Below are 23,473 nucleotides of genomic sequence, written 5' to 3'. Positions count from 1 at the left end.
CACCAGTACCTGGCTTTTCATGAAATTATATTGTGATGGGTAGTACTCTTTAGCAGAAATTCTAGTCTAACACTAATGGGATTTTTACTCTTGTTTCCTATGTTACCTTCTCTGATTCATCTAGCTTCTGTTACCCTGTTTGCTTATTGGATCATCATTCACTCTAATACACATAATCTTATATCCCTGTTATCCCTCTTCTATGTGATGATGCCCTACTCTTCTTGCTCTGATTCTTAACTCCCCATTCCAGGCTATTCCCTTTCCCCTCCCTCTTCCAGACTTCATTTCAACACCTCTTGAGCTCCAACACCATGTATCAGACCACCTTCTATATGGATATTGGTGTTTGTTTTTGTTTGTTTGTTTGTTTTTGGTTGCAGGGCTTGAACTCTGGGCCTGGGTACTGTCCACTTGAGCCACAGTGCCACTTCCAGTTTTCTGGTGGTTAGTTGGAGATAAGAGTGTCACAGACTTTATTGCCCAGGCTGGCTTTTTTTTTTTCTTGTCAGTTATAGGCTTGAACTCTGGGCTTGGGCCCTGTCCCTGTGGTCTTCAGCTCAAGGTGAGTGCTCTACCGCTTGAGCCACAGTGCCACTTCCAGTTTTCTAGTGATTTATTGGAGATAAGAGTCTCATGGACTTTTCTGCCCAGGCTGGCTTTGAACTGTGATCCTCAGATCTTGGCCTCTTGAGTAGCTAGGATTATAGGCATGAGCCACCAGCACCTGGCATATTATTGTTTTTAAGTGCTTGTATAAGGAGGCTTCAGTTCTGTTAAGTCAGGTTGTAACTACAATGTATCTTGATCACTGTTACTCCTTCCACCATTCTTACCCATTTCCTCCCTCCTGTTCCTACCCTCAAGTTCCATCCTTCAATTTTTTTTCTTTTTTTCCAACAGTAATGATTTTTTTATTGTAAAGATGCTGTACAGAGGGGTTACAGTTACATGAGTAAGGCAATTACTACATTTCTTGTCGAGCATTGTTAGCCCTTCCCTTGTTCTCCCACTATCCCTTCCCTCTCCCACCTCCCTCATTCCTCCCTGCCCAAAGTTGTAAAGTTTACTGCCAGTATATTGTCTTGTGGGCATCATTGTTGCAATGGGTGTCTGTGTCCTTGTTTCAGTGTTCTGTTATTCCCCTTCCCCTCCTCAAATTAGACAAATGGATATATAAGATGCAGGGAACCCAAATCAAGTACAGTGACAACAGGGGATATATAAAGGAAACAAAAAAAAAAATCACATAGTACATTAAAAACCACAACAAAGAGAAACCTTATGTCTGTATCTCGGGTTCATTTCACTTAGCATTATCTTTTTAATTTTTAAATTTTTTAATCAATTTATTTTTTCTCAAGTACTGTTTACTTTGTCGTATCTCCTTACGTATTATATTTAGCATCCACATATCAAGGCGACCATGTGCGTCTGTTTGTTCTTGGCTTACCTCAAAATGATTTTTTCTAGTTTCACCCATTTCCCTGTGAATGCCATTATTTTGTCCTTTCTAATGGCTGCATAACATTTCATTGTATATAGGTACCACATTTTTTGGACCCTCATCTGTAGTGGGCATCTGGGTTGTTTTCATATCTTGGCTCTTGTGAGCAGTGCTGCGATGAACATGTGTCCTTGTATCCTGGTTCCTGTTGCTCAGGGTCCATGCCTACGAGTGGTATGACTGTGCCTCTGGAATGTTTTGTACTTTACCTGGTATCTAATAATCCATATTTTTCATACCCTCTTTACTCTGCTTTGTTATGATATCACTTGATAGCCATATAGTACAACTTTCCTTCTTATTCCTCTTGTCAAATGGACATCTTCCTCATCCTTTTTATTTTAAAAGGTATCTTCAAAGTTGAATAGAAAGGTAACATTTATTTCAAATGGTGTCTAATTTTATAAAAAAAAAATTGTATCTGTGGGGCTGGGAAGGTGGCTCAGTGGTAGAGTGCTTGCCTTGCATACTTGAGGCCCTGGGTTCTATTCCTCAGCACCACATAAGCAGAAAAAGCCAGAAGTGGCGCTGTGGCTCTAGTGGTAGAGCACTAGCCTTGAGCTGAAGAGCTGAGGGACAGCGCCCAGGCCCAGAGTTCAGGCCCCACGATCAGCAAAAAAAAGAAAAAGAAAGAAACCAGGTGCCACTGGCTCACGCCTGTAATCCTAGCTACTCTAGAGGCTAAGATCTGAGGATCGCATTTCAAAGCCAGCCCAGGCAGGAAAGTCCGTAAGACTTTTTTTTTTTGTCAGTAGTGGGGGCTGAACTCTGGGCCTGGGCACTGTCTCTCAGCTCTACCGCTCAAGGCTAGCACCCTACCACTTGAGCCACAGCACTTCCAGCTTTTTCTGTTTATGTGGTGCTGAGGTAATCGAACCCAGGCCTCATGCATACAAGGCAAAGACTCTACCATTGAGCCACCTTCCCAGTCCTTATCTCCAATTAGCTACCAGAAAAGCAGAAGTGGTGCTGTGACTCAAATGGTAGAGTGCTCGCTTTGAGCTGAAGAACTCAGGGACAGTGCCCAGGCCCAAAGTTCAAGCCCCATGATCGGCCGGTGGGGGTAAGGGGGGCCGGAAGGGAATGCTGAGCTCCAGTGGTGTATGAGCTACTCAGGAGGCTGAGATCTGAGGATCACTGTTTGAAGCCAGACCTGGCAGGAAAGTCTGTGAGACTCTTATCTCCAGTAAACTATTCAGAAAAGGCTGGAAATGGCACTTTGGCTCAAAGTGGTAGAGAGCCCAAGCCCTGAATTCAAGCCCCAGGACTGGCCAAAAAAAAGGGTCTTTTAAAAAAGATTGTTTCCATTGGCCTAAAAAAGGGAGGGGGATGTATCTGTCATTTTTCTTACTTCATTTGTTTTTTTGCAGATGATGATGTACCTGCAGATATGGTTGCAGAAGAATCAGGTCCTGGTGCACAAAATAGTCCATATCAACTTCGTAGAAAAACTCTTTTGCCGAAAAGAACAGCGTGTCCTACAAAGAGCAGTATGGAGGTAAGTTACTTGTAACTGCACTTTTTCCCTAGTAATGAAGCATTTTTATTTATAGAAATACTGCTACAACTAAGAGGCTATTTATTTATTATTCTCTCTTAATGTTTTTGTTTTTGTAGTCGAAGAATTTTTAGGAAACAAAAATTGGGAATGTTCTTTTTTAGATGTGATGATTCTATATGGTAAAAATATTTACTTAATAAATTTTCTTTTTGTTTGTATTTTTGAAGGGTGCCTCAACTTCAACTACAGAAAACTTTGGTCATCGAGCAAAGCGTGCAAGAGTGTCTGGAAAATCACAAGATCTATCAGGTATTTTGTATGGGAAGCTAAGGGACAGGGTAAATGATTTTTAAAAGATTATATTAGATAAAAAAAGAAATTAAATATAATATCAGATTTGGGAATGAGACAATTGTTATTACTAAATGTACATCAGAACCTAGCCTTCCCTCTGACTTTTTTTTCCCCAATCTGGTACTGTTGCTTGAACTCAAGCCTCAAGCTCTTGCTCAGTTTTTTTACTCACTGCTGACACTACTACCAGAGCTTCACCTCCACATCTGGCTTTTTGCTGGTTAATTGGAGTTAAGAGTCTCAAGGATTTGTCTGCTGGGGCTGGCTCAGAACCACAGTTCTCAGGTCTTAGCACCTGAGTAGCTAGGATCACAGGCCTGGGCCATCGGCACTTAGCCCTCTTTGACTTTTATTACTATATAAAAGAACTTTCTATATATGTTAGTCAGTTTCTCAAATTGTAAATAATAACTAAGAAAAAGAATATTTGTTAAGTCAAGATAAAGGTGTGTTATTTCTAAAATCCAGATACTTAAAGCTGTTTATTAGAGAAAATGGAAAGGATGTTCTTTAAATAATGAGAAAATCATTGTTGGCATACTAAGTAGATTGTTTACATTTGTTAATGTCTTTTTTAGCAGCACCTGCCGAACAATATCTTCAGGAGAAACTACCAGATGAAGTAGTTTTAAAAATCTTCTCTTATTTGCTGGAACAGGATCTTTGTAGAGCAGCTTGTGTGTGTAAGCGCTTCAGTGAACTTGCTAATGATCCAATTTTGTGGTAAGTGAAAACCTCTTTATCTTGAAATACATTTTTTGCCCACTGAAATGCTAACCATACAGAAGTTGAAGTCTGAGTTGGTAGTTACAAGTAAGTAGTTAAATAAAGTTAAATGCTTATAAATTTCAAGTTATCTTTTTATCATAAATTTAGGTTTGTCTGTACAGGCAGGATTTGTGAAACAGTAAATGAAATGCTGTTTCAATTAATCAACTGAATAGCAACTGTTATCAATTAATAGCAACGGAGTGATTATAGGAAAGCTTTTTAATGCTCTGTGTGTGTGTGTGCATGCATACACACATACACATGCACGCACACACGCACGCATGACAGTCCTAGGGCTTAAATTCAGGGTCTAGGCACTGTCCCTGAACTTTTTGCTGAAGGCTTGTACTCTGCCACTTGAGCTAAGTTCCACTTCTGGATTTTTTTGGAGGTTAATTTGTGATAAGAATCTCATGGAATTTTCTTCCCAGCACTGGCTTCTGAGTAGGATTACAGGCATGAGCCATCAGTGCCTTGGCATTTAATAGTGTTTTAAAAGCAGAACTATGTAATTTAATATAGTAAGTGGATTCAAAGTTTAGAGTAAGGTGGGTGCTGATGGATCACTCCAATTAACCACCAGAAAACCAGAAGTTGGTGCTTTGGTTCAGAAGTAGTAGAGCACTAGCCTTGAGCAACAAGAACTCAGGTATAGCACCCAGGCTCTGAGTTCAAGCCCCATAACTGATCTCTTTCCCCCCAAAAAAGTTACAAAGTATATATTTTATAGCTCATTTTTAAAAATAGTTATATTCATAATCTTTAAAATATGTATTCCTCTTGACCACTGAGTAATTTGACTTTTTTTTTTTTTTTTGCCAGTTGTGGGGCCTGAACTCTGGGCCTGGGCACTGTACCTCTGCTCTTCAGTTCAAGGCTAGCACTCTACCACTTGAGCCACAGCGCCACTTCCGGCTTTTTTTTCCTTCTGTTTATGTGGTGCTGAGGAATCAAACCCAGGGCCTTGTGCATGCAAGGCAAACACTCTACCACTGAGCCACCTTCCCAGCCCAGTAATTTGACTTTTGAGAATCTGTTTGCTTTATGTGTAATAGGTGATGAAAAATTAAAGATTAAGTTTTTAGGAATAAGAGAAGGAACAAATTGAACTATATTTACTTTGGAAGGCTGAGTTATGTTTGCTAATAGCAATTACAAAATGTTGTGGGGCTTTCTTTATTTTTTGTATTTTGTTTTTTTATTTTGATGGGTGCCAATTCTGGGGCTTGAAATCAAGTTACAGGTGCTGTCCCTGAGGTCTTTTGCTCAAGGCTAACACTCTACCACTTGAGTCACAGCTTCACTTCCGGCTTTTTGGTGTTTAATTGGATATAAGAGTCTCATGAACTTTCCTGCCCAGGCTGGCTTCAAACTGAGAGGCTAAGATCTCAGCCAGGATTACAGGCAAGAGCCACCAGCAACCAGCTCAGTTTTTGCATTTTTGTAGTGCTGGTGATTAAACACAAGGCCTTAAGAATGTCAGACAAGGTTCTTATCACTGAGCGATACCACAGCCCCGCAAAAAATGTTTAACAAAACATGAGAAAGCCGAGCACCAGAGGCTCATGACTGTAATCCAAGCTATTCAGGAGGCTAAGATCTGAAGGTCTCAGCTCAATGCCAGCTTGGGCAGGAAAGTCCATGAGACTTTTTTTGGGGGGGGTCTGGTCGTGGGGCCTGAACTCTGGGCCTGGGCGCTGTCCCTCAGCTCTTCAGCTTAAGGCTAGCGCTCTACCACTTGAGCCACAGCACCACTTCCGGCTTTTTTTCTTCCGCTTATGTGGTGCTGAGGAATCGAACCCAGGGCTTCAGGCATGCAAGGCAAGCGCTCTATCACTGAGCCAACTTCCCAGCCCCTCCATGAGACTCTTATCTCCAATTAACCACCACTGGAAGTGGCACTCAGGCTCAAAGTGATAGAGTACTGCCCTTGAGCAAAACGGGTTCAAGGACAGTGTCTAGGCCCTGAGTTCAAGCCCCACAACTGATTTAAAAACAAAACAAAATTATTGGAAAATAATGTTACAAAAAGTGAAATAAACAGATGACAAAATTCATATGGTTAGGTAATTAATCAATGAAACAATATAAAAATACTAGAGTGAGCCAGGTGCTAGTAGCTCACACCTGTATTCCTAGCTACTCAGGAGACTGAGATCTGAGGATCGCAGTTCAAAGACAGTCCAGGCAGGAGAGTCTGACACTCTTATCTCTACTAAACCACCATAGAACCGGAAGTGATGCTGTGGCTCAAAGTGGTAGACCCCTAGAAGAACAAATAAGATCTAGACTTGAGCAGAAAGAGTTCAGAGATAGTGCCCAGACCCTGAGTTCACACCCCACAACTGACCCCCCCCCGCAAAAAAAGACTAGAAGAAAAACCCCACAACGGATTCCCCTTGCAAAAAAAGACTAGAAGAAAATAGAGTAAATTGATAATAGTGAGTGTATTAAAAGTATGTTATTTCCTTTCTACTTTTCTATATTTTACAGATGTTATCTATTTGTGTAATGTGAAAAGTAAGGAATTAGTTGTATTTAAGAGAGAAATACTGAGATTAAAGACCTAAGAATGAAGAGCAGTAAAAGATAAAACATTACACATATACAAGAACTAATAATAGTTACTATTACTCTAATTCCAAGATTTGGTGTAGTACTTGATAGGATATAAATGCACTAAAAATCTCAGATGAATTGTTTAAAATTACTTTATTGAAAATTATTTTTAAATAATATCATAAAGGTTTTTATACTATGGGTTTAAAACACCTGTTAAACAATTTTTGAAAAACTCACCTTTTACTGTTTATAGATTAATTTTTGTTTTAAGCAAAAACTTACATTTTCACATTTAAGATTTCTTATTTTGCCTGATAGTACATACAATAGACCTTAAGAAACTAAGACAGGAGGATCTTTTGATTCAGGCAACCAGATCAGGTATCTGCCTGAGAATATCAAGGCATTCAAAGCCTGTCTGCACAATAGAGCAAACCATTAGGTAATTAATCACTGTATTTTCTCCAATCTTACACAAGTTTTTGAGACTTTAGAGAATAAGTTTGCACAGAAGTTTATAATTCTAAAAGACAGTTGATGGGAAAAAAATCTTGTAATTTCTTTTTCTCTTCAGGAAACGATTATACATGGAAGTATTTGAATATACCCGTCCTATGATGCATCCTGAACCTGGTAAATTCTATCAGATTAATCCAGAAGAATATGAACATCCAAATCCTTGGAAGGAGAGTTTCCAGCAGTTGGTATGAAATATAAATATAGTAGTTTATATATTATACACTTATAAATACATTTCTTTATAAAAATAAATTTATTTAAGATTAGATTATGATGAAAAACTTGGATGAGAGCAAAAGAAGGGGTGACATTGTCCAAAAAGAAATGTACTCATTACCTGACTTATGTAACTTTACCTCCTCTGTACATCACCTTTATAATAAGTTTTTTAAAAATGCCAGGTGCCAGTGGCTCAGGCCTGTAAATCCTAGCTACTCAGGAGGCTGAGACTTGAGGATTATGGTTCAAAACCAGCCTGGGCACAAAAGTGTGAGACTCTTATCGCAAATAAAAACTATTTAGGAAAAGCTGAGGAGGTGCAGTGGCTCACACCTGTAATCCTAGCTATTCAGTAAGATGAGATCTGAGGATCCTAGTTCAAGGAGAGCAAGAAAGTCTAGGAGATTCTTATCTCCAATTAACCACCAAAAAGCCAGAAGTGGAGCTGTGGCTCAAGTGGTAGAGTGCTAGCCTTGAGCAGAAAAGCTAAGAGACAATGTCCAGGTTCTGAGTCCAAGCCCCAGGACTGGCACAAGAAGAAACAAAAAAGATTGTAAAAATAACCAATGAATATCACCTAGCAAAATATTCAGCTATTCTTTTCACTGGTGACATATTTGTTAATAATTTGCTCAAAGCTGGGCATGACTGTATGTATCTGTAACCTCAACAACTTGGGAGAAGAGCTGAGTTCCAGGCCAGGTTGGGCTCATTAAATAAATAAATAATAAACAAATAAATAAATAAGGGCTGGGAATGTGGCTCAGAGGTTGAGTGCTTGCCCAGCATGCATGAAGCCTGGGGTTCAATTCCTCAGTACCACATAAACAGAAAAAGCCAGAAGTGATGTTGTGGATCAGGTAGTAGATGGCTAGCCTTGAGCAAAGGAAGCTCAGGTATAATGCCCAGGCCCTGTGTTCATGCCCCAGGTCTGGCAAAATAAAAATAAATAAGCAAGCAAAGAGCATATTCAATGAGTATAAGTATCAGAAGCGTGGGATGTTATGATTCCAATGGATTTGTTTTACTTTATATTTAAGTTACTGTTTTTTGTTTGTTTGGTTTTACAATTTGGGTGTTTGAACTCAGCCTGGTTTTACAATTTGGGTGTTTGAACTCAGCCTCACGTTTTTTAAGTAGGCACTCTATCAGCCTCACGTTTTTTTAAGTAGGCACTCTATCACTTAATCCACTCTTTAGTCTTTTTTTGCTTCAGTTAGAGTTTTGAGTAGCTGGAAGCATGGAAGCATGCCAAAATGCCTGGCTTATTGATTGAACTGGGGTCTCACTAACTTTTTAACTCCCTCTCTAAGTACAGTCCTTTTGATCACTGTCTCCAAAATAGTTGGGATTACATGCATGAGCCATCATACCTAGCTAATTTACTAGTTCTCAGTAAGTTTAAATCTCACATCCAGCTTAATTTTCATATGGTCCAACTGGATGTGATCTTGCTCTGTTAGGTGTTCTGGGGACATTTGCAGTATCTCTAAATACTTTGTCACAATGGGTGAAGAAAGTGTTGAGGGCATGAAGTTGGATAGAGATGACGAGTGCTAATAAACACACCCCAGCATATAGAACAGCCCCACTATGTGCCTGTACTGTGTTTATTTTCTATTTTGTATTGTACTATGTAGCAGAAAATTAGTGTAATAGTTAAGAGATTTTATACCTAATGGACGTTGTGAAATAATTAGTTTAGAATGTAATATTTGGGTTAGTTGTCAATGTTTTGTTTTTGATGTTTTAGTATAAAGGTGCACATGTAAAGCCAGGATTTGCTGAACATTTCTACAGTAACCCTGCAAGATACAAAGGAAGAGAAAATATGTTGGTATGTTTGATTTGCATTTTTATGACTTAAAAATGGTAATTTTTCAGTTCTGTACTGACACTTGTATTTTTTCTAGTATTATGATACTATTGAAGATGCCCTTGGTGGAGTACAAGAAGCTCATTTCGATGGACTTATCTTTGTTCATTCTGGAATATATACTGATGAGTGGATATATATTGAGTCTCCAATTACTATGATTGGTGCAGGTATTTTGAAATGCATTATTATAATTTTAAATTTTTATTCTTATTAATTCATGTAAGATATTAATCATGTCTAGTGAGTGAGTTAAAATCCAGTTGAACATTGTTAATATCATTTCTTTTTTGGTGCCGACCTTGAACTTGAACTCAGGTCCTTAATGTTATCCCTGAGTACTTGAGCACAAGGCTAGCACTTTACCATGTGAGTCACTGCTCCACTTCTGACTTTTTGGAAGTTAACTGGAGATAAGAGTCTCATAGATTATTCTTTCCTGGGCTGGCTTCAAATTGCATTCCTCAGTTCTCAGCCTCCTGAGTAGCTAGGATTATAGGCACCAGCCACAGACACCTGCAACTTTGTAATATCTTAATAGGGAGAAGAAATAGGAATGAAGGTGACTTTATGTGAAGGAAATGGAAGTATAGAAAGTAAAAAATGTATTTTTTTCAAGACCCTATTATGAGTCTTGAACTCAGAGCCTGGGCACTGTCTCTGAGCTTCTTTGGCTCAAGGCTAGTGCTCTACCCCTTGAGCCACAGTGCCACTTCAGTCTTTTTTCTGTGTATGTGGTACTGAGGAATCAAGCCCAGGGTTTCATGCATGCTAGGCAAGCACTCTACCGCTTGAGCCACAGTGCCACTTCCGGTTTTCTAGTGGTTTGTTGGAAATAAGAGTCTCATGGACTTTCCTGCCCAGGCTGGCTTTGAACCTCAATCCTCAGATCTCAGCCTCCTGAGTAGCTAGGATTACAGGCGTGAGCCACTGGCGCCCGGCTGTCAGTACTTTCTTTATTTTCCTTCATTTAAATTTACTAAAGAAAAAAATTGGTTTTGCCTTTCATTTGAAAGTAAAAATGGTAATATTTTGCCTTCTCTCCTTTTTTCTTGTGATGCTGGGGATCAAACACAGGGCCTCACGAATACTAGGCAAGTGCTCAAGCACTGAGCTCCATCCCCATAGCTAACGTTAATGCTTTTATTGTTGTGTTTCTAAGTGAAATTAAATACATTTTAGAATACTTCTTATAAGTTTCAAAGATAATTCTTATGGTTAAGCTTTTAAGAATAAATACAATGAAATATTTGTTGGATCCTAACGAGTCATTTGGAGGTATGTGCCATCTGATTTTTTTTGAGAATTCAGCAAAACCATTTAAGCTAATTTGCTAATGAAATTTATGTTTGCTGTTTCTACTTTGCTCCCTCATCTCTAACATAAAGAAGAGGGGAAAGATCTAGGTGTAGTGCTAAGCAGTAGACTGTTACCAGACTTGAAACCCTGTGTTCAATCCCTAACACCAGAAGCTCTCCCTTCTACCCTACCAAAAACAATCAAACAAAAAGAGTAGAAAGTAAAGAAAATTCTTGTTGATGAGTTTTTTTCCTAGTCCTGGGGCTTGAACTCAGGGCCTAGGTGTTGTTTTTGAGCCTTTGGGTACCACTTGTGTTACAGCTCCACTTCCAGCTTTTTTTGTTAACTAGTCTCATGGACTTTCTTGCCCTGGCTGGCTTTGAACCACAATCCTCAGAGTTCTCAATCTCCTGAGTAGCTAAGATTACAGGCATGAGCCACCAGTGCTGGCTGCCTGCTGATTTGATTACTTTCCAAATTGAGGCCCTGGTTTGAAGTAAATTTAAATACAAAGGTTCCTTTCATTCTCCCTTCTCCCTGAACTTCTTTCCTGCTAGTGGTGGTGATTTTGTTTTTATAAGATTACCACTTTTAATGTTACTGTATGTGATATTAATACCTTTTGTAGTTGAATCTTATTTTAAAAGTATTGCATGGATTTAAATGTAGTGATTAATATATATCCCCATTTGATATGATTAGTTACAAATACTGATAACACACACTTAACTGATAAGGTGAATATTAGACTTGCTGCTTTTAATATTAATGTTTCTTTTAAAAGAATTGGTCTTGGTTGAGCCTGGTGGCGCATGCCTGTAATCCCTGTAATCCTCAGGAGGCTGAGGCCTTAAGGATTGAACTATTATCTGCATCTCAATCTCATGTCTGTAATTATTACTACTCAAAAGAGTGAGATCTGGAGGTTGGAAGATTGAGATCAGCCTTAGCAGAAAAAGTTCACTAGAATCCATCTCAAAAATAACCAGCATAAAGCCAGGCTAGAAGGCCTGACTACAGTGATGCAGGGCTACTCTGGCAAGTGTGAGGACGAGTTCAAACCATAGTACTAAAAACTTTCTTGTTCATAGAGATTCCCTGTCCATAAGAATACAAGATTAATTACTTAACATATCTTTTCTACAGCACCTGGAAAAGTGGCAGACAAAGTTATAATTGAAAACACTAGAGATTCAACCTTTGTTTTCATGGAAGGTTCTGAGGATGCTTATGTTGGATACATGACAATAAGGGTAAGGCATTTTAAGACTTAAAATATACTTTTTAAATTTATTAATACAATGGTTATTTGAAATAAAATTTCTCCTTTTCAGTTTAACCCTGATGACAAATCTGCTCAACACCACAATGCACACCACTGCTTAGAGATAACAGTAAATTGTAGCCCTATTATTGATCACTGTATCATCCGAAGTACATGTACAGGTTAGTGTTTTCTTTACCTTGCAGAATAAAATTGAGCTGCTTTGTTGTTGTCCAGTAGACACTTACAATGAATAAGCCCTTTTTTTTTTCATAGTTGGTTCTGCAGTGTGTGTCAGTGGTCAAGGAGCATGTCCTACCATCAAACACTGTAACATCAGTGACTGTGAAAACGTTGGACTTTATATAACAGATCATGCACAGGTATTTTTTAATTTGGGCTTTTTTTTCTTTCTAATATATGAAAACCTTTACTAAGGTTTGTTTCTGATTAATTGTAGGGAATATATGAAGATAATGAAATTTCCAATAATGCATTAGCTGGGATTTGGGTTAAAAATCATGGAAACCCAATTATTAGACGGAATCATATTCATCATGGGCGTGATGTTGGTGTGTTCACATTTGATCATGGCATGGTAAGAGCATTATTAGTGAATATCTGTCTTTGTTATCAAATAAATTCTCCTTTTCCATATGTGTGATATGTATAGAATTTCAATTTGTTTATAAAATGAATCATAAAATACTTTCCAGTATTTTAATTTAAAAAAATTTTTTTGCAAAAATATAGCCATAACTTTTAGAGTTTAATTAAACTTTAGAAGAAATTAACTCCAACTCCTTCTATTAAAAAAAATGACCCTCCCCCGCAGTATAACCCCTGCTTTCACTGTATTTGATGTCGGTATAATTTGTGGAGGGGAAGGGGAAAAACAAATCGTTTAAATAGGGATACAGGTGGACCCATTGCAACAATGAGATGTACAAGTCGTTATGTCAAAAAATGAACTTTACAACTTTGGTGCAGGGGTGGGGGGTAAGCGGGGAGGATTGTGGGGGGCGGGGGAGGATGGGAAGGGATGGGAAGGGAAAACAAAGGAGGAGGCTACAATGCTTGATAAGAAATGTACTCATTATCTTGCCCATGTAATTGTAACCCCTCTGTATGGTATTTTCACAATAAAAAAATAAAAATAAGGGGCTGGGAAGGTGGCTAAGTGGTAGAGCGCTTGCCTTGCATGCATGAGGCCCTGGGTTCGATTCCTCAGCACCACATAAGCAAAAAGAAAAAAGCCGGAAGTGGCGCTGTGGCTCAAGTGGTAGGGCACTAGCCTTGAGCTGAAGAGCTGAGGGACAGCACCCAGGCCCTGAGTTCAGGCCCCACAACTGGACCAAAAAAAAAAAGAAAAAAGAAAATATTGCTATGGTAGAGGTATTAGTTTTCTCTCCCATTCCACTCACACCCTTTTTATTAATTTGCTTTTTATCAGTTGCTTTTTCTGTTGTTGTTGGTCATGGGGCTTGAACTCTGAGCTTAGGCACTGTCCTGAGCTCTTCAGCTCAAGACTCTAATGGTAGCACTCTGCCACTTGAGCCACAGCGCCACTTCTGGTTTTCTGGTGATTAATTGGAGATAAGAGTCTCACAGACTTTCCTGCCCTGGCTGGCTTCGAATTGCCATCCTCAGATCTCAGCTTCCTGAGTAGCTAGGATTACAGGTGTGAGCCACTGGCCCCCAGCTATCAGTTGCTTTTTGAAACAAAGTACCAATAACAGACTGGGTTAATTATACAGAAAGGAGGATGATTTTGACTGGTGGTTTTGGTCTAGAGTCAAAGAACTGTATTTAGTGATAGCCTTGTTGTAAGCAAAATCCTAAGGTGGCTCAGGGCATCACATGGAAAGAGTTAGGGAACTTGGGTGTGTCTACCTGGTCTCTTTTACCTTTTTTTTCACCCCCATCTTTAGTGCTATGTCTAGACCTCTGACTTGCAAGGCAGGTGCAGTGCCACTTGAGGCATATCTTCAGCTCTTACTCCTCTGTGCCTCTTTCTTCTCTCCCCGCTTCTTCTCCCTCTCTCCCCATCTCTTTATAAAGCAGCCAATACTGAACCATGGAGTTTCCACCCTCTAGGTACCTTATCTAATCCTATTCACCTCACAAAGGTCCCACCTCTAAACATTTTGGGTAGATTGAACTTCCATCTGCTTTTTGGGTTTGTTTGACTTAGGGATCCCCCCCACACACCCCCATCCTGGGGCTTGAACTCAGGGCCTAGGCGTGCTGTGCCTGAGCCTCCTTTTGCTCAGGCTGGCACTTACCACTTGAGCCACGTACCACTTCCTGCTTTTTCTGAGTGGCTTACTGAAGGTAAGAATCTCCCAGACTTTTCTGCTCAGGCTGGCTTCAAAGCAAGATCCTCCAATCTCAGCATCCTGAGTAACTAGGATTATAGGTGTGAGCCACCAGTAGTACCTGCTTTTGACTTAGGGTTTTTTGTAGCATCTTTTCCTCATACCCCCATGGCTGGGTTATCAAATGTAGTGGTTTATGCATATTCATGAAGCATACTGCCACTAAACTACATTACTAGGTGCTGGTGGCTCATATTTACAGTCCTAGGTATGTAGGAAGCTGAGATTTGAGGGTCACAGTTCAAGCCAGCCCGGGCAGGAATGTTTATGAGACTCTTATCGCCAATTAACTCCCAAAAGCCAAAAGTGGAGCTGCGGTAGGGTGCTAGCCTTGAACAAAATAGCCCAGGGACAGTGCCCAGGCCCTAACTACAAGCCCCAAGACACACTACACTCTCTCTCTCTCTCTATCTCACATACACACCTACCTACCTTGCTAATATTCTGAAGTTACGTTTGTTAGCTCTCAGAATCTTCCTTTTCCTTATCCAGAATTTACAATATTTAGCCAAGTGTTTTATAGAGAACATGTATTACGGAAGATCATTTGAATGAAAATAGCCATTGTTTTGTACTTTTTTTATTTTTTGCCAGTCCTAGGACTTGAACTCAGGGCCTGGACACTGTCCCTGACCCTCTCTCAGGCTAGCACCCTACCACTTGAGCCACAGTGCTACTTCTGGCTTTCTCTGTTTATGTGGTACTGAGGAATCAAACCCAAGGCTTCATGCATGCTAGCAAGCACTCTACCACTAAGCCACATTTCCAGCCTTGTTTTCTACGTTTTCTTTCTTTTTGAAATAGCTTTCTTTCTAACTAGACCAAGCTGTCTTTGAGCACAAGATTCTTCCTCCCTCTGCTTCCTCAGTACTGGAATTACAAGCTCAGATAACCTGGCTTTATTTTTTGTTTAACTTAGAAAGTTTGTGATATCTTGAACACCTTTTTAATTTGTGATATTTAAGATAATTTTCATGTCAAAAATTAGATATATTATGTTGGATATTTTAATAGTTTGCCTCAAGAATAGTATGGCTGTGTCTCTATTGGGTTATGATGAACTTAGAATTTCTCTTTTTTAATTCTCTTTCAGTCTCTGTTTTTAAATCAAGTTGTTTCTAGACAAAGGATCAATATTGCCCAGGCTGGCTTTGAACACCTGGGCTCAAGCAGCTCTCCATCAGCCTCCCAAGTAGCTGAGGTTATAGGTACACACAGGGCCTGGCTTTGGGTCAACTTTTAGAGGTTGATTAGTTGGTTTGTTGGGACTTTTTATTGTTATTATTAATTTACTTTATTGTTATTATAGAGGGTAAGGTACGAGGGATTACAATTACGTGAGTCAGGTAATAAGTACATTTCTTTTCATACAGTGTCTTCCATTCCCTCATTCTTTCCCAGTCCCTCTGACCCATCTCTACCCACGAGTTGAATAGTTGACTTTCCTCAGTTTCCAGTGAGTTCTACTGCTGCATGTTTTCACCCTTTTTTCCCCTTGAGGTCTATACCCTCCTCCAAACTCTTCCAAAGATAGACACTTGAATATACCATACATAAAGAAGAATGAATCATCAAAAACTAAAAACTTTAAAAAGAAAAAAAATTTAAAAACAAAAAGGTTTCTTCTATAACATGGAGTTAATTTTGATACATATTTTATATAAATGTGAAAAGGCACTTGGCATTGGGCCTTTGTGTTTCTCTCCTAAAAGTATCTTCTTTGGGTTTCATTGTATGTGAATATCTAGAATCTTGTATAATTGATCATATCTCAGTGTATTTTTTTTTGGGGGGGGGGGTTCGGTCGTGGGGCCTGAACTCTGGGCCTACGCACTGTCCCTCAGCTCTTCAGCTCAAGGCTAGCGCTCTACCGCTTGAGCCACAGCGCCACTTACGGCTTTTTTTTTTGCTTATGTGGTGCTGAGGAATCGAACCCAGGGCCTCAGGCATGCAAGGCAAGCACTCTACCACTGAGCCACCTTCCAAGCCCCTCAGTGTATTGTAGATTTAATTTTTATATATCAGAACATGTGTCATTTGTCTCCCTGAGCTTAGTTTACCTCACTTAACACGATTTGTTTTAGTTCTGTTCGTTTCCCTGCAAATGACATTATTCTTTCTAATGGCTATAGAAAATTCCATTGTGTATAGATACCACATGTTTTGTATCCACTTATCTTTTGTGGGGCATCTGGGTTGTTTCCATGTCTTGGCTTTTGTGAATAGTGTGGCAAGGAACATGGATATGCAGGTGTCCTTATCATGTCCTGGCTCATGATGTTCAGAGTAGATTCCCAGGAGTGGGGTGGCTGGGTCATAGGGAAGGTCTATGTTTAGTTTTTTGAGGAACCTCTAGACTGCTGTCTGGAGTGGTTGTACTAGTTTACATTCCCACCAACCAACCAACAATAGGGTGCTTTCCCCCTCCCCCCCACTCCCCGTGTGCTGGTGATTCACGCCTGTAATCCTAGCTACTCAGAAGGCTGAGATCTGAGGATCACAGTTCAAAGCCAGGCCTGGCAAGAAAGTCTGTGAGACTCCCATCTCCAATAACCCACCAGAAAACCAGAAGTTGTGCTGTAGTTCAAGTGGTAGAGCATTTGCCTTGAGCTGAAGGCTGAGGGACAGCACCGAAACCCAAAGTTCAAGCCCCATGACCAACAACAACAACAAAAAAAAACTAGGGTTCCTTTTTCCCCACATCCCCACCAACATTTGTTGTTGGAACAATGTTGGCCAATCTAATAGAATCTCAGAATTGTTTTGATTTGCATTTCCTTTATGGCCATGGATGATGAACATTTCCTCATGTTATTTCTTTGCCATTCTTACCACTTCTTGAGAAGTCTCTCATTAGCTCTCTTGCCCATTTAGTGATTGGTTTATTGGTTTTTGGAACTCCTTATATATATTGGATGTTGGAACTTTTTTTAAAATGGTGCTAGGGATCAAAATACTAAGCACTTTATCACTGAAACCCAAGTAGATCTTTCTCCTTTTCTTTCCTTTGAATGTATTCAGAGGAATTAGAACATAAGTAGTACTTTACTGAATCATTTAAACATTAAATTTTTTCATATTTGTATTTGAACTTTTACTCTGGAACATTCTGATCCATAATTTGGAGAACTGTATTAAAAGGTCTTTAAGTGGTATTTCTTTTCCACAAGCCTTAAAAAAAAAATCTGTATTTTTCAGGGTTACTTTGAAAGTTGCAACATACACAGAAACAGGATAGCAGGCTTTGAAGTCAAAGCATATGCTAACCCCACAGTGGTTCGATGTGAAATTCACCATGGACAAACTGGAGGAATATATGTCCATGAAAAAGGAAGAGGACAATTCATAGAAAATAAAATCTATGCAAACAACTTCGCAGGTGTATGGATTACCTCAAATAGTGACCCAACAATAAGGTATTTACATATAATTATGATGGATATTGCTTTTTCATATCAAGGCTGCAGTATAAAGAAAAGTTAAGATCCTGAGCTTTAACTTTTATTAAAGCTCTTAATTTCTGACAACTGCTATAAATTAGGGTTTGAGCAGGGAATGTGGCTTAGGGGGGTTGAGTGCTTGCCTAGCATACATGAAGCCCTGGGTTTGATTCCTCAGTACCACATACACAGAAAAAAGCCAGAAGTGGCGCTGTGCCTCAAGTAGTAGAGTGCTAGCCTTGAGCAAAAAGAAGCTTAGGGACAGTGCCCAGGCCCTGAGTTCAAGCCCCAAGACTGGCAAATAAATAAATAAATAAGGTTGGTTGTTAGTTTGATGTGTGTGCCAGTCCTGGGACTATCTCTGAGTATTTTTGCTGAAGGCTAGCACTCTGCCACTTGAGCAACAGCTCCACTTCTAGCATTTTTTGATAATGAAAGAATCTCATGGACTTTCCTGCTTGGACTGGCTTTGAACCACAATCCTCAGATCCTGAGTATCTGAGTATCCTGAATGTCTAGGATTAAAGGCATTTATCACTGGTGCCCAGCCAAGTTAGGTTTTTCTCATCATATAGATGCCTCTGAATGAAGTTATTTCACAATTTTTGCATTTTTTCTTGTTATTAATGATCTGTGCCATACGCATTATTTTATGAACAGTTGTAAATGTTGTGGTTTCTGTTTTTAATTCATCAAGCAGTATTATATATGACAAAACAGGGCTATGACTTTCCTTTGAAACCTGAATGTCTTGTCTTTTTTTTTGATCAGTCATGGGGCTTGAACTCTGGGCCTGGGTGCTGTCCCTGAGCTCAAGGCAAATGCTTTACCACTTGAACCACAGCACCACTTCTGGTTTACTGGTGGTTAATTGGCGAGAAGAGTCTCACGAACTTTCCTGCCCAGGCTGGCTTTGAACAGCAAGCCTCAGATCTCAGCCTCCTGAGTAGCTAGTTTACAGGGGTGAGCCACTGGCGCCCAGCTTATCTTCTCTTTTGTAAAAAGATAAATAAAAATAGAATGACTAAAAAGTTAGACTAACTCAGAAAATTCATTATGTCAAAAGTGGATTTTTTAAATCTTAGCCTCCTTAAGTAGCTAGGATTACAGGCATGTGCCACTAGCACCCAGCAGCAAATGCTATTTTTGTTCCAAGTAATAGGTGGTTTTTCCAGCGCTTTGGTATTAAAAGAACTAAAAGAAAATTTAGAAATCCTATCAGAGTGTCTTATTACCTATAGAAGTTAAATAATTTTTACATGGCCACGAATAGCATTATAGTTACATAAAACAAGCTTTGATAAATAGATGTTGTGATAAAAATTATTTCACATAATTATAGGGGGAATTCTATATTTAATGGAAATCAAGGAGGAGTTTACATCTTTGGTGATGGACGAGGCCTTATTGAAGGAAATGACATTTATGGTAAGTATATGGTCTTATTGTTTAAAAATTAGCCTTGATACTAGTTTGGTACTGATTTCTTTTATTATCCTTAAGTAGTTGTTCAAAGGGGTTTCAGTACAATGCATCTTGATCAATGTCATAACTCTTTTCACCATTCTTCCTATTTGATTTCTTTTAAGTGCTCAATAAAGATTATTCTGATATACTCACTTAAGAAGCATTCACCCAGTACCTCCTGTAGACCAGGCACTTTGCCATATGCCAAAGGGAAATGTAAGACCATAGCCTCAAAGACTGTCCATTTGGTTAGATTTATTGCATTGCTTAACAATAAATTATTTAATTGGCAGTTTAATACATTTTGAATCAATTAAAGAATTAAACTACATCTCATTAAGCTTTCACCTAACAGTGATTAGATAAACAATGTGCTAGACACCAATGTATTCATGGGCTATTTGGGTAGTTGATCTGAATAATATACAGATAAAGCTTTAGAAGGCCATGTGCTGAGCATCTTACTTCAATTAAGTCATATACTATTTAACATCAATTCTATGAAATAAATATGATTAAGTAGATATTATTAAATACTGGCTAGGACACAGAAGTTAAATTATTTTTTCAGTGTCATACAGGAACTGAAATTCAGTACTTGGCAGCCTGGCTTGAGTTTCTACTCTTAACCATACTACAACTATACTACCTATAATCCCTCTATATCTGTTTACAGTCAAGTTCACTTAATTTGGTCTTTTAATGCTCATTAAAATTCTGATGTAAGAATTTTTACCTACTGCCTGATAAATGTCTGTCTATGTCTCACTGGGTTTTTAAGTATTGACATTGTGTGACTTTTATTTTTAAACAGGTAATGCATTAGCAGGAATTCAGATTAGGACAAACAGTTGTCCAATTGTTCGACATAACAAAATCCATGATGGACAACATGGTGGAATTTATGTGGTAAGTTACAATATGTAGACTCAATGTATCAAAACTGGGGAAAGCTAGATGTAGTGGCACATACTTGTTTATAATCCCAGTATGTAGGAGCCAAAAAAAAAAGGTTTTGAGTTTGAGTCCATCCTGCGCTACACAGTATGTACCCCCTTCTTCCCCACCTCTCAGAAAACTGGGGGGAGAGAAAGGATTGAAGGGACTACATCAAGTTTGAGGGAGGCCATATTCAACTTTTGGGGTGTGATTTTGTAACTATCTTCAATATTTAGAAAATAGAACTAGGAACATAACTCAAGTGATAGAGTGCTTGCTTTGTAGGTACCAAGTTCTTAGTTCAATCCCCAGTATCACCAAAAAAAATTAGAAAATAGACTTTTGTTCTTCCTGATAATATGTGAATGACTTATTCCATGTGTGTGAAATTATTTAAATTAATCAGCAGCTGACTAAATTTGGGCCTGGGTGCTGTCTCTTAACAGTTTTGTTCAAGGCTAATGCTCTATCACTTAAGGCACAGCTCCACTTGTAGCTTAGGGTTAAATGAGGATAACAATCTCACAGACTTTACTACCCAGGTTGGTTTTGAACCATAATCCTCAGAGCTCAGCCTCCTGAGTTGCTATGACCACTAGCTCAGCAGAACACATTCCTTCCTCCCCACCCTCCATCCCCCCTGGTTGTGGGGCTTGAACTCTGGGCCTGGGCACTGTCCCTGCGCTCTTCAGCTCAAGGCAAGCACTCTACCACTTGAACAACAGCCACACTTCTGGTTTTCTGGTGGTTTATTGGAGATAAAAGTCTCCTGGACTTTCCTGCCCAGGCAGGCTTTTGAACTGCGATCCTCAGATCTCAGCCTTCTGAGTAGCTAGGATTACAAGCATGAGCCACTGGCGCCTGGCTCAGAACACATTCTTAACACATGAAAGGTCCTGGGTTCACTCACTAGCACTAGTACCCAAAAAGAAAAGAGAAAAAAAGTTGTATGTGTCATTACCAGCCAGAAAAACAAAATCAAAATGTTTTGCATGACCATGTTTAACAGGAGGACGTGCTGTGCTTGCTTAGAGATGCGTATTAATTGTAACCAGTGTAACTTCTATTTAGCATGAAAAAGGACAAGGAGTAATAGAAGAAAATGAAGTTTATAGTAATACTCTGGCTGGGGTCTGGGTGACAACTGGTAGCACTCCAGTACTGAGAAGAAACCGGATACACAGTGGCAAACAGGTAAGATGAGCAGTTTATACTTGCTTTTGGGAAAATACTGCCTTATAAAGAAAACATTACTTGAATTTTTAAAATTTTATTTTAGGTTGGTGTTTATTTTTATGACAATGGACATGGAGTGCTAGAAGACAATGATATCTATAATCATATGTATTCAGGGGTTCAAATAAGGTAAATGTTTTCACATTTGGCTTGCTTTGGGGAGGTCTTGGGAGTATTTGGACTATGTGGAAAGATTTTCCTTATTGTTAAATACCTAGTCCTTCATCCCTCTGGGGTGTGGTGTGTGTATGTGTATGTTCACATTCTTATTACTCTTAAATTATCAGAATGTAGCTTTTCTTGGTCTGGTTGGACAGGAACCAGTGACATGTTGTAAGAGCTCATTTCTACCGCCCTGCATTTCTACCCTATGCCTGGCATGTCATTAATAAAATAGGAGCTTCTATTTTTATAAAATTAAGCATTTTTAGGAAGTGGCGCTGTGGCTCATGGTTAGAACGCTCATCTTGAGCTGAAGAGCAGAGGATCCGCCCAAGCCCAGAGTTCAAGCCCCACAACCATCTAAAAAAAAAAATCATTTTTATACTCTTTAATATTTTAACTTTCCAGAACTCTAGTAATCTTTGTGATCGTGTAAGTCATCCGTTCATTTTTATATAAGGCAAAAATATACCATTTAAGTTAGCCTCAATTTAGTTTACATATTTGGTTGCCCTGTAGTGATACTTTTACTCATTTCTTAGGAAATACATGATTAAATATTTTTTTTCTTTTGTGATGCTACTGAAGCTTGAATTCGAACTCACACTCTTGCTTGGCTTTTTCACTCACTGCTAGTGTTCTACCACCTGAGCTACACACTTCTTCAAGCTTTTTTTTTTTTTGGTTGGTCGTGGGGCTTGAACTCTAGGCTTGGGCGCTGTCCCTCAGCTCTTCAGCTCAAGGTGAACGTTCTGCCGCTTGAGCCACAGTGCCACTTCCAGTTTTCTAGTGGTTTATTGGAGATAAGTCTCACAGACTTCCCTGCCCGGGCTGGCTTCGAACTGTGATCCTCAGATCTCAGCCTCCTGAGTAGCTAGGATTACAGGTGTGAGCCACTGGCACCCAGCTCCTTCCACTTCAAGCTTTTTGTTCATTGGAGATAAATATTTTGGCTTTGTCTGCTTGTTTCCAGCAGAGATTCTCAGATTTCAGCCTCCTGAGCAGTTAGCTTTACAGGTGTGAGCCATCAGTGCCTGGCTTAAATAATTTTCCATACTACACATCAGAGCATCTTGACCCCATTGTATGATTAATTGTGAATGTCTCCACATGGGATACGGGAGTAGAAATTATTTAAATGTATTACTTACTTTCTATCTTACCCGTAGGACTGGAAGCAACCCCAAAATTAGACGCAACAAAATTTGGGGAGGACAGAATGGTGGAATTCTAGTTTATAATTCTGGTATGTTTAATTCATCTTGTTCTCTATGTTAATAAACTTTAGAAATATACTTTCTAAATAACACGCCTAAATGTTTGCATTTATAGGACTAGGCTGTATAGAAGACAATGAAATATTTGACAATGCTATGGCTGGCGTATGGATTAAGACAGATAGTAATCCTACTCTAAGAAGAAATAAAATCCATGATGGAAGAGATGGTGGCATCTGTATATTTAATGGGGGTCGAGGTATTGTTGTTAATTTTGCATTAGTGAAAAAATCAATTTTCCGTTATTCTTCTATATCTTTAATGATTAATAACGTTGCTAACTAGTATTATAAATGAATCTTTTTCCTTATCAAATTTTGAGATGGTTTAAATTCATGCCTAAAGTTAAAGGAGACAAATGTTTACTTTCTCCTTTTGTAGCCGTCTTTCCTCTGCCAGTTTATCAGTAAAGCTTTTTAAAGATAGAATTTGTTTATTTCCTCATTCTGGACCTTTTATTATTCAGTATAGTGATCATACAATAAATGTTAAAATTAAGACCTAAGTGTGAGAAATTAACTGGTATGTTAATATGAAGATGTAGCAAACAGGTATGGCTTTTGTTAAAGAACAAAATTAAATTAGCCTAAGTCTGCCTGATTTGGTATCCACATGTCAACTCCCCTGTTCATTGAGGCAAAAAGTTCCAGTTTATGCTGTTCAAATAGAGGAGAACCCTGAATGCAAATCTATCAGTAACTG

The 23,473-nt window shown here is 39.0% G+C and overlaps 1 protein-coding gene across 2 annotated transcripts in view; it reads left to right on the top strand.

The window, feature by feature from the left end:
- Positions 1 to 2,882: 2,882 nt before the first annotated feature.
- Fbxo11 (F-box protein 11) overlaps positions 2,883 to 23,473 on the top strand; it is a 25,399-nt gene continuing 4,808 nt past the window's right edge. Inside the window, exons 1-17 of one of the 2 annotated variants that reach the window (XM_013017945.1) lie at positions 2,883 to 3,005; positions 3,236 to 3,317; positions 3,944 to 4,085; positions 7,270 to 7,399; positions 9,187 to 9,270; positions 9,347 to 9,479; positions 11,755 to 11,861; positions 11,943 to 12,054; positions 12,149 to 12,255; positions 12,333 to 12,470; positions 17,449 to 17,666; positions 19,033 to 19,118; positions 19,972 to 20,066; positions 21,168 to 21,290; positions 21,376 to 21,461; positions 22,664 to 22,740; positions 22,827 to 22,970. In XM_013017945.1, the coding sequence (XP_012873399.1) occupies positions 2,898 to 3,005; positions 3,236 to 3,317; positions 3,944 to 4,085; positions 7,270 to 7,399; positions 9,187 to 9,270; positions 9,347 to 9,479; positions 11,755 to 11,861; positions 11,943 to 12,054; positions 12,149 to 12,255; positions 12,333 to 12,470; positions 17,449 to 17,666; positions 19,033 to 19,118; positions 19,972 to 20,066; positions 21,168 to 21,290; positions 21,376 to 21,461; positions 22,664 to 22,740; positions 22,827 to 22,970 (1,972 nt within the window). In that variant the 5' untranslated portion in view covers positions 2,883 to 2,897. Of the gene's footprint in view, positions 3,006 to 3,235; positions 3,318 to 3,940; positions 4,086 to 7,269; positions 7,400 to 9,186; positions 9,271 to 9,346; positions 9,480 to 11,754; positions 11,862 to 11,942; positions 12,055 to 12,148; positions 12,256 to 12,332; positions 12,471 to 17,448; positions 17,667 to 19,032; positions 19,119 to 19,971; positions 20,067 to 21,167; positions 21,291 to 21,375; positions 21,462 to 22,663; positions 22,741 to 22,826; positions 22,971 to 23,473 lie in introns of both variants that reach the window. The other variant, XM_013017944.1, reaches the window with a different exon arrangement.

The sequence above is a fragment of the Dipodomys ordii genome, unplaced genomic scaffold, assembly GCF_000151885.1.
Source record: "Dipodomys ordii isolate 6190 unplaced genomic scaffold, Dord_2.0 Scaffold37, whole genome shotgun sequence".
In the NCBI taxonomy this organism is placed as follows: Eukaryota; Metazoa; Chordata; class Mammalia; order Rodentia; family Heteromyidae; genus Dipodomys; species Dipodomys ordii.
This window is presented reverse-complemented; position numbering and strand designations above follow the sequence as displayed.